Raw genomic sequence first — 20,386 nt, 5'->3', positions numbered from 1 at the left:
AGGTGACCACATGGCGTGGCAGACCTCTCCTGACCTGCCCACTGCTCCCCTCAGCAGTGTACTTCATCAGTCAGCCTGTTCTGCTCCCCACTCTGTCTCTGGTGAATTCTCTCACCCTCCGCATCTCTGGCCTGTACCCCAGTTCTGTATGGACAAATAAATAAATCTTTAAAAAAAAAAAAAAAGGCCACCTGAGTAGTGTCCCTAAATGATAGTCATCCAACCAGATTTGTCCCCCCTCCCCACTCCACCTCACCCCCAAGCCCCTGCTCCAAGGAATAGGAAGGCAGCATGGTGGAGGGAAACAATTTAGACTCTGGGGTCTGTGGGAATCTGGTTCAAATCCCATGTCTGCCTCTCCTTGGTGAGGCCAGGCCCGAGCACAGCAGCCAGAGTCACAGGCCTAGTTCCTCCCAGTACATGTCTTTCTAAGTTTCCTGGTGCAACAAGACAGTGTCTGAAACGGCTTCTTGAATCTTTGGCTTGTGAGGTTCCTGTCAGTCTCCCAGACCTTGTGGGCTGCAGCTTTGAAGATCTTTGCCTAAGGGCTTCTGACCTGCAGAGTTCTACCCTATTGCCTCTGCTCCCTGCCAGTGTGGCACAGGAAGCACCTGCCCGGAGGCCTAGGCTGAGCCTGTGTGCCTCTCGGCGTTCCAGGCAGCTGTGTTGCCAGAAACGAGGCAGGAGGCTCCGTTTGAACTCCAGATAACAGGAGACTCATTGGGATGAGTACCTCTCCTGCAGGTACTGTGTTTGTTAATGCACCATGGACGTAGGTTTCCCTGGCAGGTCCTAGTGCCGCCTTCTTACCTGGTTCCTTGTCCAGGTTGTCAGGACTGAAGTGAGGACTCCTCCAGGCTTCTGCACCCATCTTAAAGCCTTGTCTTCCACTAGGGAGCAAGCCACAGCAATGGAGCTGTGTGGCTGGTTCACCCACATGCATTCACGAGGCTGCAAGGGAGTCCAGGGCTAAGGATTGCTGGGTTCCCCTCTACTCTCAAACCATACGCTTATTTCTAAGATACTGCAGGATGGCACCCCAATTTCAACCAAACACAAGCACTGAAAAGTGTGCACTGGATTTCATTACAAGGAGTCATCAATGACCTTGACCAAAGTGGTGTTAGTGGCATGATGGGACGAGAATGGGAGGTGTGACGTAGAAAAGCGCTCGCCATCAAGGCTTCCACAGAACAGGACAGAGGGCAGCAGTGCCACACACAGGGGCCAGGCCAAATGGGGTGGTAGCTGATGGGAAGAGACAGCAAAGAAGAGGTACAGACGGGGTTGGCTTGTAGAGTGAGGTGGGGGGCTGGGGAATGGAAACAGCTAGAGCACAAGAGCGGTTAGTTTCAAATAGAGGGCTTCCTGTCCTAACAGGAAAGAGCGAGGTGCCCAGTGTGGGCAAGATGATAGACTCAGTAACAGAAAGTTGAAGGAAGTGCGGCCCGTGGCTCTGCTTACTTACTCTGTGGCATGGAGGCGCTATCTTGGACTGAGAATGAGTCAGAGGCCTCAGGAGGATGGCTGAGAGGATCGTGGGCAACAGGCCAGGCGGGCCGCAACTAGGGTGAGAGGCACAGTCAGGGGAGCAGCTGGACTGGTTCCAGCTGGGGTTTTGCCAGAAGGATGCAGTGGGAGGGCAGGCGGGAGAGGAGGCTGGTGCTAAGGCTGAGAAGGAAGGTAGAGTGTGGTCGGAGGGGTTACCGGAGAAGCTTGGAGGGTCGTGGACAGGGGGCATCGGGAGATGCAGGGGCACAGCAAGACCGCTGCCCCGGTGGGGGTCAGGGAGCTAGTCTCGGGTGTGGCTCACTGCCCACAGTGAGGAGCCCTCCTGGGAGCTGGGGGTCCTCTGCTCGGTGTGAGCCATGGTTTCTCCAGCTCCTGAGGGTCTACTTGGTGATGTGGGGGATGCAACCTGAGCACGAAAGGATCCGTCTACGATCCTGTCAGGTGACAGGGTACAAGGACAAAGCAGCCACTGCCTGCCAACATCTGCGAGGTACAGAAGGCCTCAGGGGGGACACCGGCCCGAGTGAGTGAGAGCAGGCACTTGAGTCTTGTTGAGGAACTGGGCCAACTGTTTGGGGGCTAACTTGGGCGGCACTGTGGGATCTGCTGGTCCCAGCCGCACCTTCTCAGGTGAATGAGTTCACATGCACAGTGACACCTTTTAGATCCACCGGAAAGCAGCACAGCACAGACTCTCTTCAGGGCTGCTGACCCCTGGGTTCTCAACCTAATAATTCCTTTGCCTACTTGATGGTTTGTTCAAAAAAAAGGAAAGCCCATGTCTTGTCCTACCCATGGTACGGAGTAGCATCCCCTGGCCAGGAAAGTTTCCCCTCACAGTAGTCTCCAAGATGGTTAAGGTGATGTTCCAAGAAAAAGTCAAAACTAGGTTTGGAAAACCCCACTTTGGCATCACTTCTCGAGGAGATTCACGACTTGCTATTGCTTGAAAAAGAGCTGAAGAGTTAGCAGGAGAGCAAACTTTAATTTTGCCTCAACTTAAACCACAGAACCCGGTCCACCCTACCTTGCCATCGCAGGGCATATCCCTCAGAGCTCGGTCTATGTATCTCACGATGATAAGCACTAGATAAACAGACCACTGGCCATATAGACTCTTGCTATTGGCCAAGGCATAACCAGCTAGTATAGTTGCTGAGAAGTAGATATGCCCTTAGTTATCTATTTGGTGTGCCCCAAATTGGTGTTATGTAAGCCGGTCTCTCTTGAGAAAGACCTTAAGTCTGCTAAGGACAATCATCCATGGCATGGATAAAGCATTTTAAATCTGTGAGAAAACCCGTAGTCCAAGAGTCAAGTCAACGCACACAACACAGTGTCCTGGACATGCTGCAGACAGCATTCTCGGGGCCAGACACAGCCATATAAGGTGGCTTGACATTTTCTCATGGTCCAGGCCATCCTCCAAAAATATCCAGAGACAGCAGAGTGGGAACTGACCCCCCTGAATGTTTCAAATGTTAACAAGCAGGCTCTCCATTAAACAGGAGCGCTAACACCTGCTTCATGACCAGCTCCAAAAGCTCTCAAAAACCAAGCTGCTTTTTAGGCCCCCGGATGGGAGAGTGTTGCAGCTGGGAGGGAATAGATAGGGCCTCGAAGTCTGCATCCAAGTTGTTTTCTTTGCTCTAAAAAAAGTGTTATTTCCTGTACCCCTCCAGAATATACTTTACAGTCTGCCTGCCTTTGCTTTATATGGACAATATGAAGTTTGTCATTAGCGCGCCTTCCGGTCGGTCCCTCCAGCGTCCATGGGCTGAAGCTGTCTAAACGCCCTTTACGCCCAAGTTCCAGATCGCTTGTGCGGTGCTGCCGCCTAGCGGGACAGCCCAGTTAAGACACGACGGTGGCAGAAATGACTTTGGGGCTTTTTGTAGCATCTGGATCCCATCCACAAAGGTCAAGGGTAGATGTGAGCACGCTGGTGTGGTAATGTCTATCTCTGGAATTACTGCGCAGAAAACACAATTTCTAAACATAAAACGACTTATGAAATGGGTGCTGGGTGGAGAGCCTCTCACACATTTCATTTTTTGCCTGTCAAATGAGAGACTCTAGTGTTGGGTGAGTCGCCTTCTATGGGAAAAGACATTTTTGGTAGTGAGAGCTTCCCCTATAACAGGAAGGGGTATCTTTCTAAATTTGGAAAAGAGAAAAGAAATATTACTCTCACATTTAGAAGAATCTTATTCTCGCACATTTAGTGCTGGTCAAAAAAACCACAGCGCTCCACTAACTCTGGTTCTCAGATGCAGGCAGGGGAATGTTAATCGGTATGGCTATTTTTAGTAATAGTTGCTTAGAACAGTTTCTTCACCACTAAACAAAATGACAATGAGCTAGTACTATTTGTAAGGCTGTGGGTTTTTTTTTTTTTTTGAATATGCATTATTGCAAAGCTAGTCTTCATTCTTGTTTAGAGGAATAGAGCACAGCAGTATTTTTGGAATGCTGTGTGTAACAGTGGGTCTCTTAATTATACCAATGGTAATTCCTCAGGCTAGAGTTTATGTTAACATAGTACACATAATTGCCACAAAATATGACAATGAGAAACTAGAAAGCCCTGCTTTCCTATTACCACCCTGACTGTAAAGGTGGTATTTTCTGAGTGGCCTCTGCTATTAACTTTACCATCTGTTCCTTAATTTCATTTGAAATAGTTTTTCTTTTTTGTAGATCTCTTCAACGGATTAGACTTCATGCAAGGAGGGAGGTGGTTCTAAGCACTATGCTGGTAACAGCCCAGCATTTAGGAAGAACATGTTCCCCTCTGGGACAAAGACCACACTCTTGGGCAAGTGTGATGGCTGAGAAAGGCCTGGCCAGCTCAGGAGGGGCCTGCCCCTGCTGCAGGCACCAGAACAGAGTCCACCCAGAGAAAACACCAGAAAGTGCCCAGCACATGAAGAAAGCACTTTCACTTTGAGGTGGAGAATCTGGGGTGAGCCAGCAGGTTGGAAATGGCCCCTCACCACCGCCTCTCTGCACTGTGTAAAGCATCTCTAGGATTGTTCTGCGTTAGGAGGCATTTTCAGAGTGAGGTACCTGATAGCAACTAGTTTTCATCTAAGAAGGGTTGCTGGGCGGCAGAATTTTCCTTCTTTGATTTTTACCTGAAAATTCTATTGAAAAACATTGTCAGACAAGAGTCCTCAATCTTTTGCTGATCAGTTTCTTAGCTGGTCATTTACATGAGGGATCACTCTCGTCCCTCTGGAGCCAGGTTGGAGATGGCCTGGGTGAGCTTGAAGGTGGACTGGCAGAAGAATGACTTTTTGCAAACCTCTTAATATAATCTGTCTATGTTCCCCTGTAAGTGCAGAACCATTATGAACAGCAGAAATAGATTTTAAAGCTGTCAAAGAAAGCTGGAATCCCTCACAAAACAGAAGCACTCCCATGTTCCTGTGCTACGTACTCAAGCCAGCTCAATGTGGTAAATCACTGCGCACAGGCCAGTCAGTATTTCGAATCCAGGCATAGCACACACCAGTTTATTTTGAAATGCAACACAGATCAGTACCTTATGAATACAACTTATTACTACAGTATCAGGTAAAAACAGCTTCCAAAGGCATGCATAGAAAGTTAAGCATAGTCTTTGAACTCCTTATTTCTAAATATACAAAAAATACATTTAAATTATATAATTTTAGTGAATCAAAGACTTATAAAATTACAATTTTGGTTTTCACAACATAGAAAAAATACAAAAATGAGTATATATATGGTCATATAATTTTTTGTACCCCAAACTTCAAAGGAGCGGTGTGTACTGATTTGGATGTTTTATATGAAACTCAGAATTGAAAATAATTTGCAGGTTGTATCACATCAATGTCAACCTTTTATTATAAATGAAAAACCACACAACACAAAAACAAACAAAAAAGCCAAGTGGAAGTGAGGGCACGACTTCCCTAGGCCTCTTTCACGCTACCGCTTCTAAGCCCTTCCTGATGGAAGTTGGTCCCAGAGGAAGGTTTTCATCTGGGAGGATGCTCTTTATTCTGTGCCTAACTCTCCATGGTGCCTTTGATAGTGGTCAGTACATGTTAAATGAACGATCTCAACCTTAGCAAACAGAACACAGCAAGATGAAGCTCAGCAGACGTGACTACAGAGCACTGCTGTGCACCTCAAAGGGCTCACTGCCAGCAGCCCCAGGGGACCTGAAACACCAGTCAGGTGGAGGCCTCTGACTATGCCCAAATTTAAAAAAAAAAAAAAAAAAAGGTCAGCCTGACAAGAGAGTCACCAAACACCATCTTCCCCATTCACACTTACTAAGGAGATGTGACATTGGGTGGAGTTAGAGGTTCTCAATTCCTAAAAGAACATTGTCACTTTAAAGGAGAAATTAATTCACGTCAAAGTAGGGACTGACAGAGATGGCTGAGGGAGGCGGTGACGGGCCTTACTTATCTGCTAAGAGCATTTTAAAGGCTGATGTATAAGAACCACGCTGGGTTCAGACCCTTTTTGAGATGGGAGCTGTTCGCTGTGTTCTTGATGCCAAAGTTCAATTTGAAGCAACACCACCAAGCCTGCCTATGACAGACTGCTTTCCATCGTGAAAATTATAATAGAAAGGCCTGAAAACAATTTAGCAATCCTGGAAAACCTGCATTTTTCATCCCACCTTCTATAACTTCCAAAAATCTTATCCCAATTAAGTCATAAGGCTAATACAACCCAGTCTGATTCTATTTTACATCTTGGAAAGGTAAAAAGAGAAAAGGCGAGAAAAAACAATCTTTCCCACATATTTTGTTTATCAAGTACAAGAACAGATTCTAGTCTCAACATGTCCACGTTAAGAGTGCTGACTTTAAGAAGCAGAATTTTAATATTCAATTGGAAAATAAAATTTTATTACACACCCTTGTACATTAAATTTTAGGATACATATTTTCTCATTTTCATCTTCTATGAAAATAAACATTCAAAAATTAGCTTTCCATTATGATACTCTTCTGGTATTAGCAATTATATTTTAAATGACAACTATTCAGTATGCTAGTGAAACAGACATGAAGTTTTAAGGCGTAACTAATTTAAGAAAGAAAAAAAGGTTTCACGAAGAATATTCTGTGCTTAAAATCTCGCATACATCTGAACTTGGGCTTTAGTTTTTCATCTAACCCCTCTTGAAGGGTCTTAAACGCACAGTTGAGCATGGTATGAAGACATGACGCTTAATTAGACAATGTCTGCATGACCCAAGTGCTTCCTGGATGCTCCAACATGCGGGGTCAATACCGCCCACGAAGGTCTCACTGCAACACCTCAACTGCCTCTGGATTTGCGATGTGGGGATTGCATGGGACCATAATCAGGAAAAGAATCCAAACAGAAGAGTTGAATGAAATAAAAAAAGCAAAGTGAGGGTGTGTAAACCTATTCCTGAATGTTCCTCTGGACTAGATTTCTAACGTAACACCTTCCTGGTGCTGTCCACTCCTCTGTGACCAGCTTGGCTTCAGGTCATCAAGTGAGAACAGTTACAGGCAAATACATTCCTCAGAGGCGCTCTGAGAAGGGCACGGAACGGTACCTGTCATTGACTAGTGACTGGGTTTCCCCTTTCTGAGAACTGTTAGACTGTGAGTGAGGCTGAGCCCCAGAGAAGGTAGTTTCTCTACAATGTACACATACTTATTAAATTCAAGCACGTTTCTTAGTGGCAGGCAGTAATGACTCAGTTGAAAACAAACAAAAGGATCCTAGTTGTTTTCTGATTATGGGTACTACCCCAAGCTTCACAGACATGTATACTGTTTAACTCATTCACTAGATATGAGGGGATAGGACCCAGTCATAACTTCTGAGCATTCCAGAGAACAAAGTTTGCTGCTTCAAAAATACAAAGAGATTCCAGCATGCGGTCAAGCACTTCGAAAAGGGAACACTAAACACACTGCAGATGGAATGGAATCCCACTGCAGGCTGGGCATTTGGTTGGTGAGACTTCATTACTCAGACTGTAACTCTCAAGTAGTTAGTGTTACAGATCTGTATTTATCAGATATGGGAAGGAAATAGGAGGATATAAAATGCCAGATCCCTTTCTAGCGCCATCAAGATAAATACTGGGGACTCCTGACTGGGAGAGCATGCTCACATGGACCAGGCAGGATGTTTTATGTAACAGCTTTATTACCTTTTTTTTTCTTTTAAATAGAAAATCCCAGGCCAGCGTGACACTGGATTTTGGTTTTTGTTTTATTTATTTTTTTTAATATTTTAAAAATAGTTCTTACTTATTTTCTATGAAACGTACTGGGAACTCAAAAAGTCTGCAGCATTTTTTGATCTTTGAAAAGTTTGTTTTGGGGGAGGACGGTGGGAGGGTGCAGGAAGCAGGAGCTATTCAAATTTCTTGTGTTCTTCAGTATGAGAAAGGACCTTTCTTCTCTGATGTATCATGTGGAAGTATAACTGTGGGAAAACTGGAAAGAAAAGAAAGACCTGGTTAAGGAAATCATTTAAAATTGCAAGTTGTGGGCCCTTCCTGGTGATGCAGCGGGTTAAAGCACAGCACTAAGAAGCAAAAGCCACTTCTGCATGAGTTCGATCCCCGCCTGCCCTGGAGGTGACCCACATGGCACGCAGACCTCTCCTGACCTGCCCGCTGCACGCCTCAACAGTGTACGTCGTTGATCTGCCTGTTCTGCTCCCCACTCTGTCTCTGGTGAATCCTCTCACTGCCCCTGCACCTCTGGTCTGTACCCCAGTTCTGTATGCATAAATAGATAAATCTTTAAAAAAAATTGCAAGTTGTATTCCAACATGGACTTGTCCTCTCTGACTGCCTTCTCATCAAGCAAGGAAGGTAACAGGTAGTCGTAGAAGGGGGTAAAACACAGACTTCTTTTTCTGCTTTAGCTGAGGAAGTAGAGGGTGTGGAGCAGAATGACAGGAACTATTGTTATCATTACCAATCAAGATGCCACAGAACTGCCAGAGAATATTCTTTGCGTTCATTATCTTCACATTTATTCTCTGGTTTCACAACAACAAATGAAAAATTCTAGTGACGAAGACAGTATTCCTGTTTCACAGAGGAGGGAGTTCAACCCCAGAGAGGGTAGGCAGATTGCCTGGGGTCTCAAAACAAATCAGTGACAGTCAGGACCAGCCTCTGGGGCCCTGAGTCTGAGTTTAGCCCCCGGTATCACTACTCTGTCACTTGGGGTATGGCCCAGAAATACTTCGCAAGGAAGGGGATTCTGTCTATAGGAAGACTGAAGTGCTATGATATTTGATTTGACACGACTAACCCAGGTCTGGAAGTGGAAAAAAGTTCTTGTGAAAAGGAAGTCAGTATCTTAAGCAAAGGAGACTCTGGACATGGACATTTCACAGATCCCTTTAAAAAGTACTGGTTCTCAAATGAATAGGGTTGTACTACCTCCCCAGGAAACACTGGAAATGGGAGGAAGGGAGAGCATGCTAGCATTTAACATATGGGACCAGAAATGTTAAAACCTAAAAACTATGTGACAGGCCCCCACAACCAACACCTGTCTCACCTCAAATACCTGGAGCGCCCCTGCTGGGGGCTCATACCATGGAAAGCGCTCCAGTGACAGTCTTGGGTGTACACTATTCTTCTTTTCCTCTCACTCCTCCCCCCAATAGCTCCAATCTCTATTTCTTTAGACAGTAATCTGTATTATGGGGGAGGTAATTTCTACTACTGCCAACTCTCCCCTGACAGTTTCTTCCTTTTTAAATGGGTTCCAAGTTGGCCAAATTTCAAAGGATCCTCCTGAAGTACTCTAAGACAGTGGGTGTGTGCACACATATCTGATCAGCTGCTGAGGCGGCCCAGGGCTGAATGGGGCTGCGATCCATCCGCACTGCTTGCAGGCAGGAAGTTACAAGCAGAAAAGGCCCAGCTTGTGCATATAACTCAACAGCAAGGGAACTATTTTGGTATGAAAGCCAGCAAATTTGACAAGCTCTATAATCTTAAAACTGGAAAGAAAGATATAATTAAACCATAAGGGATGCTAATTGTAATCATTTATAAATGTGGGGCCAGTCACATTCTCATAGATGTATTTTAATAAAGAGAAACTTTGTGGCAAAATTAGTCAAGGACTTGTCCACTGATTGCTTTTGTAGTCACAGCACCTGCCACTGGCAGCTACCTACAGCCCCACCGCCAGGTCAGAAGGCTGCTGAGAGGCAGTCAACTCAGGACAGTGTTCCATACCTGCACCACCACAGGCAAGGATCTACCGGCTCCCACAAGGGTCAGAGGTCAGAGATGGGGGACAGACACTGCCTTTTCACCTTCCAGAGGTACCCAAGAGAAGATGTGCCCGTGGCTACTGACAATCTGGAGAATGCCCAGCTCCTGGAGTCTTCAATCCACGCCAGCATTTGTCCCTTTCTCCAACTCCCTTCTCTCAAAACAACTTTTTGCCAATTCGAGAGGTGTAACCAGGACTGAGATGTTTGTTGAGCCCTACAGATTGTACACATGCAACTGAAGCTGAGCAGGAGAGGAGTATGTGCAAGGGACCCCAAGACGCTGCAACATAAGAACATTTCTGGGGCCACAGTTCATGAGCCCCAATTTGGGATATACCTGCATCCAAGAGGTCAGAACCATAGAGAAAAGTCATTACTTTGTATAATATGTGTTCCTCATCAACTACCCACTAAGAATTAAAAGAAACTTAAGGTATACAAAAAAAACCAAATGTGGCAAAGAAGACTGCATGGTGACAGTAATCAATCTCTCCTAATTTCTGCTTACAAATTCAAGGCTCTGGAAAGTTGAAAATGCTCAGAAAATGGCTGGAGTGAACTGTACAAACTGGCTTTAGTATTAACAACAAAATGAGTGAAAACATCCAGGGCAAATGGCCCAGGCCAGAAGCACAGCAACAGCCAGAAAATGAACCAAATGGTTTGTAACCGGAGATGTGGTCTGGCTGCCATCTTGAGCCTGTGAGGAGTCAGGGATTTGGGGGGAATCTTTTAATCTTATTTGACATCAACTGTATTTGTTGTTGTTGTTTTACAAGAGTTAAGCTGCCTTAAAACAGAAGTCATACAGCCTTTAACCAAGCCATGTTTCTTACTAAAAGGAGACTGAGGACACTAGAAAGGGGAAGGAACTGAGGCAAAGAAAGCAGACTTGTGCTGAGAAGATAGTCTTGTCTGTTCTCTAAAGGGCAGCTGATCTGTGTGTGGTTTTTTTTTTTTTTTCCTCTTTCAAGGTTGGCAGGAAAACCCCCACAGAACTGGCTTTGTTTTCCTGCAGGAGTCCTGTCACCAAGAGAAGGCTGCCTGTGCTTGCTCAGGCTTCCTCAGGCTAACAAGAGGGCACGGGCAAAGGGCTGGGCACTGGCTGGCCACCAGAGCACAAAACAGACGTGAGGAGCGGACAGACCCAGGTTGCTCCCAAGAGCTAGTTGATCAGAAGGAAGCCGGGACTTCAACAGCCTAGAAATGTAGCAACTCTGAGGTAAGGGCCGTGGATTTGGCCAGTGCAGGGACACCTTGATACTGGCTGAATTTTATAATGCTCTCTCTGCTCCTTTCCTAGTTATCGCATATATCACTTGTGTCTCAGTCATTCAAAAACTTGAACTGAATTTAAGTAAATCCTGTGGTGCCCACTGGAATACATGTTCCTCTGGTTACAGCACAACTGCAACTCAGAGCCGTTGCTCTGGAAACCGGAATGTGAAACTCTGGAATAGAATTAGAAAGGTGAAGAACTGAAAGCTCATTTATATGACTTACATTTTTAGGCGCTTCCATATTTATCTTTTGTTTGAAAATTAACTACCTTTTACATGCAGAGATGGCCTTTAGCCACCATGGTTCCAGCACCAAAGTGGAGGACTTGATAATTAACAAAGATTGGAAAATGAATCATGAAGCGGAACTGCGTCCAAGAATTTCGCCAAGATAAATGTTCACATGAAATCTGAATGTAGTTTTTTTCCCCTCACAATGCATGAAATGCAATTTTCCACAGAGGGACACAAATATGTCGCTTATGCTTGCTAGGATGATTCACTCAGTTGATGGGGGCTGTGGGCTGAAAAGAAATCCAACCCTCCTGTCTGAATCTAACCTGAGGTTCAGGGGAGAATACAGCATCTTATAGACTAAAATAAGATTTAAAAGTAAGCAGGAAGAAACATTAGCATCATATAACCTTGGGTAGAACAGAATAAAAACTGGATACGTGGAAATCACTCAGAAGATTAGAACATTAGAATTAATGATAATTACTAAATTTCTCTTCCTTAGCAAGCACGAGTCGCTTCATAGAAGCCTCTGACACCAGCTTTTCTCTGTTACTGACGGTGTTTACAGGCACATCTGATAATCCATATATTTAAATCTCTAACAGCACTGTTAAAATAACTGGAAGCCATCCTGAAGAGAACACCATGTCCCATTTAGATGGCTTTAAGTGCTCGTTTCCAAGCGAGAAAATGAGAACTATAGAAAAAAATAAATCAATCTATTTTTATTTTGTTATTCGTTTTGAGTTAACTGATTCCTTAAAAATGAAGTAACAGTCTGTTTTGATACAGTAAACAATGCAACAATCTCTTTACAATGTTTTTCAGATATCACAATAAGCAGTTCTCAAGAGAAAGTCAAAGTAAGGTCTTTAATGGCTTTTACTGTTTTCCACTCAGTACTTTCCCTCAATATATAGTTAACCTATTCTGGTAATCACTGTTTCAAACCCACACACTGAGAAGGGCTTCATTTTGGCAGCTGCACTGAGAAGGGTTCATCTTTATTCAATTACTACCAGAGAAAATTCCCCTTGCCAGTCAGCATTCAATAAAAACCAAAGCGTTCCCAATAAATTGGATTTACATTTACTTGGGTAGTGTATAAAAACAACCACCCGGCATTTAAACGCTAGCTATTTTTAAAACATAATTTAAAAAACATTAACAGATATATGCATAATTATTTACTTACGTGGAATGTAGGAGATCATTATCAGAATTAGAAATGCATAATAGTCAAAGGAGAAATTGTATTTGTTAGGTAAACTGATGGAGTATAGGCCAGCCTGTCTGACAAAGGGCAAAGCAGCATATATTGTGAGTAATTCTCCTGACACTCCCATTGGGTACAGCACAATGAAGAGCGTGTACCTGAAACAAAACAAAATATTCGTTACTAAGGCTGGAAACCCGCATTATCCACACGCCCACCCTTCTCACCAGCACTGGTCCTTTAGAAAGCTACTGTTAGTTCATTTTCCTATTTACCTACAATTTAAATTCAGGCTTTATAAGTCAGTTTTTGAAAAGGGCCCTATGGCAGGTATGTTTCTCAAAGTTCTAAAATAAATGTGTTCAGTCAGCCTGAAAATTTGTCAGGAGTGCAAAATAACTTTTCAAAATAAGTTCCCAAAATAACAAAGGTGACACCAAGCCTGGGTACAAGTCATAATATATGTTGAAGGATCCTGCCGGAGGGTTGGTGAGCGAGATACCGGAGCAGGGTGTCCAGAAAGCCCATACAATGTCCTCCCCGTCAGATCTTTGGACTGAGCACATCCAGCCAGTGGAAGCTGCTACATACAGTGATTTAAAAAACATTAAGCTATATAAAAGCCATTGGTCGTTATAATAATTTTTCAATAAAGTAACTATCATGACTGTGTCTTCCAGGTCCATCACGTACGAGAATCCAGAAACTTCTCTTTTCCTCTGATTGTAAAAGAGTTTTTTATGTCTCAAAAAAGAATTCAGGGAGGTTCATCTTTCAGAGCTAACTAGAAACAAAGTCTAAGTATTGCTAAAGAAATCATCAGTTCGGACTTCCAAGTCTTTGGCCGTTTGTGGCTGAGAACTCCAAACTTCCAGGTATAGGAATTGTGCTGAGAAGTCTGTGACAATGACAGGAAGACTGTCCACCATTGCCATCTTCAGTCATGCTAAGGAGGATGGCAGAAAAGGAAGGAAAAGGAAAGGCTACAGAAAACAATAGACAAAACAATCTTTCTCAATAGTAAAATGAGAGCTTGGTCAATAAGTTTCCTCCGCAACTCTACATTCCCTTAACCCTGTATTACAACGCCTCCCCAGGTTGCTTAGTAACTGAGTAGCTTGTATGTCCTTCCCATTCTTCCCCTTTCCTAATAAAAATGTTTATTTTAAGAAAAAAATAGGGGGGGAAAGAAAAGAGTTTGAATACTTGAAATGCTGGAAACAATTGCTTTATGTCTCTAATTTAATCACTGAACTCACTGAAGTATGAAATGGGCCTCAAAGACAATTTTGACCCCACTGCTTTCTCATTCCTCCCTGTAGTCTTTTCCAACTCAGAAAGCTGCTGACAACTGTGTTGTGGATCAGTTCAGAAAAATGGATGAACTCTCAGCCTTTTACCTAATCCATAGCAAGTATCACTGGTAAAAGTAAAGCAAAATAAAACTGACAGGCTCAAACTAACACATGACATCATTATTATTAGTGAAAAATTGAAGAGCCACAACTTGTTGAAATTGTGAGTAGCACAACTAGCCTTGGTCCAAAAATACATCACGAGGGATGGAGCTCCTCACTGAGATTTGGTATGAAAAAATAGCGATGTCACATCACATTTCTATGAACAACTTACCTGAAAAGACTTGATCCAATAAAACATCTGAAGTATAAAAAATGTAAAACGGTTTCTATTAATCAAAGTTGAGATCCACAGCATGATGAAATCTACAGACCAAATTTCTACCCAAATCCCATCTCATATAAGTATAGTTTTAGAAACTTGGAGACAGTATGATGGATAATTTCAAGTCAGTTTTCATTTCATGTACTTCTTTACCTGGCCCACTTGATGAGGTAAGGCAGATGGTTTAACAGACTGAATGTATAAAAGGAGTAACGTATAATTTCCGTGATAGTCCAGGCAATAACAAACAGGAGCACACTATCTTCACTCTGGACCTGAAGGAAAAGAGAAACATAAGCCAAAGCAAACACACAAAGCAGCTTCACAAAGGAGCGCTTGGGAAGTGCAACACACTTCTTGCACAACTGGGGGGCTGGGGCTGGGTGTGTGTTTGAACTAAGTCGCCACAGCCACAGCTCTCTCTATCCTCAGTGGCCAGGGCTCTCTCTATCCTCAGTGGCCAGGGCTCTCTCTGTCCTCAGTGGCCAGAGTGCGGTCTAGAAAGTTTGCCACATAAAAGAGCACATGCTGATGGCAACAGTTGGGTACAGCAAGGGACAAGGGGCATGTGAGCCAGAGGCAGGGAAGGGGGATGGGGCGAGCTGCAGCCCATAGGAAGGGACAAACATGATGGCTGAGCTCCTATATATGCTTACTTGCTAGTCTCACTGTGGAATATGGGGGGGGCGAGGGGCAAGCACAGTCAGACAACAGGGTTGAAGGGCAAATTGGTGGAATGCTTGGAAACCACGAACAAATGAATTTCAGTTTTATTTGCCTGACAATTAGGAATCTAAAGAAATTTTATAAAAGGGGACTGTAATGACTAAAACACCATTGAAGATGAGGTTAATTCACCGTGTAGTATGAACTCAAGTGAGGGAGGAAGGGGATGGCATCCAGAGAAGCAGGGTCCATTTATTCTTTCCTACTGGTAGTATCTTTTCTCCAAACTGGGCCTGGTTTAACTGAAGGATTAGAGAAGCTCCCACATCAATCACAGGAGGAGGTCTAGCTGGAGAGAGCTTTGGAATCCCTAGCCTCCTCTGCAGTAGTCTTCAGGTTGAAAAAAGCAAAATGCTTTTCAAAGAATCCCTTAGGCTTCCCTGGTGGCACAAAGGGTTAAGTTTCAGCGCAGTGAAGCTATCTGGCTCCATCCACAGCCAGGGAGCTGACTCAGTGTCTCGGGCCTGCTGCTTCTCCTCAGCAGTGTATTTCAGCACATCTGCCTGTTTTGCTCCCCACTCTGTCTCTGGTGAATCTTCTCATCCCCAGCAGTTCTGGCCTATATCCTAGTTTTTGTATGCATAAATAAAATACAACTTAAAAAAATCCCCTTAGGCATTATTTTTCAGGGGCTGTTCTCCATAAATACCTTAGAATGCAACTTTTGCATGAAAATTTATTAACTTTCATCTCCCTTTACCCCACCCAGCCAGGTTTTTGAGGACTCTTGGAGCCTGGAAACCCCCACCAACTCACTTAAGTTTTTTTGTGTCCAAAAAGTTTGGAGAGTTGGATGGGAATAAGAAATTCCAGTAAGGAAAAGGAACAAACTTATGTTACGTGATGGATCACTCCTAATCCCTGACACAACAAAGGTATGGCATTCTAACCTTAACTTTGGCTCTTTGCATTTGCAATGTTAATAGTTTTTAGCACTTATGTTCTTCCTCAGAAAGTGTACATGGAGCAATCCACCTACACAATGAAATAAGTAGTCATTTACATACCTATTAACTAAATTGCTCTGACAAAGAATTTCATAAATGCATAGTTACTATTCTCTAAAAATAGTAAGAATTTTATACTGTCAAGAGCAAGAGAACTTTTTGTTTTCCTGCTGCTCTTATATTAGTCAAAGTAAAGTAAAAACTAAATACCTATAAAGCTTTCATGTCTCATTTTTCAGTCTGTGTCGCAAATCCTTGCTTAAAATCCATCTGTACTAAAATATTATTCCAGAACATACTTTGCTTTTTGATGTATTTTGTAATCCTCCTCATCTTAAGAAGATGTTTTTACAGATATGGACTGAAGACTTGCTTAAAGATCTCTGGGTTATAATGGGAAGTTCTAATATTTTGCACTGTAATCATCTTGAAAGCAGAGAGCTAGCTTTATTTATCCTTTGATCCCCAAAAGCACTCTGTGTTTTTTACAAGTAGTACCTCAATAAATATTTGTGAAGCAAACAAATTCAATACTAATTAGGTCACTCAAAACTTACTTTCCTGCTTTTTGATATCTGATAATAGTTCCTGTGTGGCTTTGGGGCCTTCAAATAGGTAAAAAACAAACAACTCCCACCTCCACCCCCCAAACTTACTTTGGTCCAAACCTTACACTTTGACCTAGCCTTGAGGTTATTTGATTGAAAACCTCAGTCCAACCCCTTCTTCCCCTAACCAAGTGAGACTAGAATCAGAACTGCAGCAAACTTGACTGTCAAAGTTGTCTGCTCTGGGAATCTAGCTGTAAAAACCATTCCCTGCTTTTAAAATAATTGAGGATGGATGGGGGGAAATAACCATTTTGTATAAATGGTCTGTTCAGTGCAACATTGTTATTAAGAAGGGATTTAGGTAATGTCAGAGATCAAGCTTGTCTGTTTTGCAGTAACTATATGATGACACAAAACAGGAAGAGGAGGTAAAGGGTTAAACTATTAAAATCAGTGAGACTCAACAGGTAGTGTACACCTACATTTATAGCAGCATTATTCATAGCAACCCAAATATCCACCAACAGTTCAATCAACAACAAGTGGTCTACACATCCAAAGAAATAGTACTCAGCCAAAAAAAAGGAACGAAATTCTGACACACGGATGAAATCTGAATACATTATGCTCTTTCATAAAAGGACAAACACTGTTTATCTTCACTTATGTGGTACCCAAAGTAGTCAGATTGGGAGACAGAAAGTAGATACAGTGGTTGCCAAGAGCTGGAGGTGGGAGGGAATTATTGTTTAATGGGTATGAAATTTTAGCTTGGGAAGATGAAAAATATTGTAGATGCATGGTGGTAAAGCCTGCACAGAAATATACTTGATGTAACTGGACTGTATACATCAAAATGAGTTAAATGGCAAATTTTAAGTTATATAGCTTAAATTTACCAAAAAAAATTTAAATCTAGTAATATAAAATTTAATAAAGTTAAATGTAAAGTGTTATATATATATGTATATATATATATATATATATATATATATTCAGCAACAATAAAAGTCTACAGTGAAGAATGGAGAAGACCCAGTTTATGAATCTAAGAGACCTGGAGTTCTTGATAGATCACAGGCTTCATGAGCTGTTCAAATCAACCAGGGAAAAGGTCTGGAACTCTGGTTTATACTAACTTCCTTGTATGAGCTTAATTTTTTTTAGTTGGGAAAAAAATGGGTAGAGACTTTATAGTACTTAAAGATAACTCTACTTTATGAAAGAAGACAGGGCAGGACATAATAATTAGAAAAAACTCCTTTCCTCACTGATTGCTGAGTGTGTAGAATGGGAATGGTTTTCTGGCTCTTTACACGATGTTAGTAAAGTCTTCATGGGCAAGTTCCATCTCAGTTGGCTTCCTCAGTCCCCAACACAGAGTTGGACACAAGGGGTGCGTAGACTCAATGCTCTTGACTTGAATGAAGTGTTTTCTTTTGAAAGGAGCTGGGAAACAGTTATCTAACAAGTGGGTAGCTTCCTTTCTACTGAATCAAGAGCTAGTGACTTTGAGAAAAAGAATCAACTGATAGCCTCACAGAAGTGGGGAAAAAAGTCAACTTGTTTTTGGAGAGGATTTTTGAGGGGCAAAGGACTGGGATTACAAAAAGCTCAACCCAGCGCTGTTTGAACTAAGAACTAGATATGTCATTTTATTATCAAGAATCAGAGGTTCAATATGTCCACACAAGGATCTGCATGCAAATATCCATAGCTATAGCTGAAAAGGAAATATAACCCACACGTCCAGCAACCGATGAACGGATAAACAAAATGTGATAAGGAACCATACAACGGAATGCTATCAGCAACACAAAGGAAAGAAATATTGATGGACACTACAGCGTAGATGAACCTCAAATACATTATCATGCTGAGCGAAGGAAGTCAAATGCAAGTGACCACATATTATATGATTTCATTAATATGAAATGTCCAGAAAAGGCAAATGTAGAGACAGAGAATAGCTTAGTGGTTGCCAGCGGCTGGGCGTGGGAATGGGAATTAACTTTTAAAGGGCATAAAGGATCATATTGTGGTGATGGAAATGTTCTAAAACTGGATTATGGGATGGTTGCACAATTTGGTAAATTTACTAAAAAGCACTGCACTCTGAATTTAAAATGGGTGAATTTTATGACCTATAAGTTATACCTCCTCAAAGTTATTTTTTTTAAAAAAATGAATGTTTTACTTGCAATACATATTACTGCCTTTTAAAGGAAAGGGGGAGAAGCTTTTTGAAGGTTTATAAGGGAAGAGGGAGGCAGGAAGGCAGGTTTAGGTTAGGTTGCTCAAAATGTCTTGAATCCACATCTCCAAGTTTCATATTCACAACATGGCACAAAGGAAGGAGGGGGTGGGGTGGCCCTGTCTACTAGGAAATCTTCCTCTGCCCAGTTCATCAGGCTGCCTGTCGGACCCTCCATGCTGCAGAAGGCAGGTTTCCACCCCCTGCTCTAAAAGCAGGGAGGAAGCGCTGGGTGTGGGTGGCTTGTATACTTTAGCCAAGGGAGTTTACACAGAAATTCAAGCTGGAGAAACAAATGGGTGCAAGAGAAAAACCTTTACACACAAATAGCATCATATGTTTGACTTTAAAAGGCTCAGGGAGTATCAGTACATCAAAAGCTGTCATTTTTATTACATTTAAAGAAAAACAGATGGTGCCACACAAGAAAGTGGCTATTGTAGAAATCCTATTCTTCTCAGCATTTTGGAAGCGGTTGCTTACCACTCTGGTTATTTCAAAGAAAGATCATGTTTTATGGTAAATATTCTTTCTTCTGAAAAGCGCTTTTATTTGCGAAAGCAAAGATTTTGGTAAAATCTTAGAGGCAAGAACTAGAGCATATTCTTGGCAAAACTGTGCAGAGTATATTTGTTTTGGTCAGTTCAGGCTGCCATAACAAAATATCATAAGTTGGGTGGCTTAAATAACAGAAACAGATCTTTCCCACGGTTCTAGAGGTCAGAAGTTCAAGATTAAGGTGCCACCTGTTTTATATCCTTTTGAACCCTGCACCCCACCCCAACTTTCCCTTCCTCTTACAGCTACAAATATTCTTTAGCCTTCCTTTGACATTGTGTATTTGTAGAGGGATCAGTAGATCTACAAGCAGTAGACAGTACAAGATAGAAGGTGCTCTTACAAGAACAGGCACAAGCAAGTTTTTCATGCTATGTCATGTAAAAATCTAAGTAATGTCTTACTGTGAATGTGTGTGGTAAAATATGCACAACATAAAACTACCAATTTAATCTTTTTAAGGAATCATTGAAGTAGCATTATGTACATTCACCATATTGTCAATCATCAACACTATCCATTTCCAGAACGTTTCACCATCCCAAATTAGTTAATTTCTAGTACTTGGTAAATAATCCTATTTACTCCCTTTAACCCTCCCCCAAGCTCCATTCTTCCTGCTATTCCTAAGAATTCATTTAGGCTCCTCATTTAAGTGGAATCGTGTGATACTGGGTCCTTTTTTTGGCTGGCCTATTTTCCTTATCATAATGCCTTCAAGGATCACCCATGTGAATGCAGTGTGTTATCAGAATTTCCTTTCCTTTTTAAGACGGTATTGTCTGTATATTCCACATTTTGTTTGCTGAGTCATCAGTTGATGGACATTTGGGTTGTTTCCACTTTTTAGGCATAATCAATAATGTTGCATTGGTGTATATAAATCTGTTTGAGTACCTCTTTCATTTTTGGGGGGATATATATCTAAAAATGGAATTGCTGGGTTGTATAGTAATTCTATATTTAGTTATTTTTTTTTAATTTATTTATTTATTCATACAGAACTGGGGTACAAACCAGAGGTGCAGGGGTGGTGACAGGCTTCACTAGAGACAGAGTGGGGAGCAGAACAGGCAGATTGATGAAGTACACTGCTGAGGGGAGCAGCGGGCGGGTCAGGAGAGGTCTGCCGT

General features: G+C 42.5%; 1 protein-coding gene across 1 annotated transcript in view; it reads right to left on the bottom strand.

Annotated features, from left to right (window-relative positions):
- Window positions 1-5,007: 5,007 nt before the first annotated feature.
- Window positions 5,008-20,386, bottom strand: part of HACD2 (3-hydroxyacyl-CoA dehydratase 2) — a 76,305-nt gene continuing 60,926 nt past the window's right edge. Inside the window, exons 5-7 of the mRNA XM_004675156.2 lie at window positions 14,371-14,492; window positions 12,514-12,692; window positions 5,008-7,988 (exon numbers count right to left, since the gene is read on the bottom strand). Coding sequence (XP_004675213.1) covers window positions 7,906-7,988; window positions 12,514-12,692; window positions 14,371-14,492 — 384 coding nt within the window. The 3' untranslated portion in view covers window positions 5,008-7,905. The remainder of the gene's footprint in view (window positions 7,989-12,513; window positions 12,693-14,370; window positions 14,493-20,386) is intronic.

This window comes from Condylura cristata, unplaced genomic scaffold (genome assembly GCF_000260355.1).
Source record: "Condylura cristata isolate star-nosed mole 26May11 unplaced genomic scaffold, ConCri1.0 scaffold00003, whole genome shotgun sequence".
In the NCBI taxonomy this organism is placed as follows: Eukaryota; Metazoa; Chordata; class Mammalia; order Eulipotyphla; family Talpidae; genus Condylura; species Condylura cristata.
This window is presented reverse-complemented; position numbering and strand designations above follow the sequence as displayed.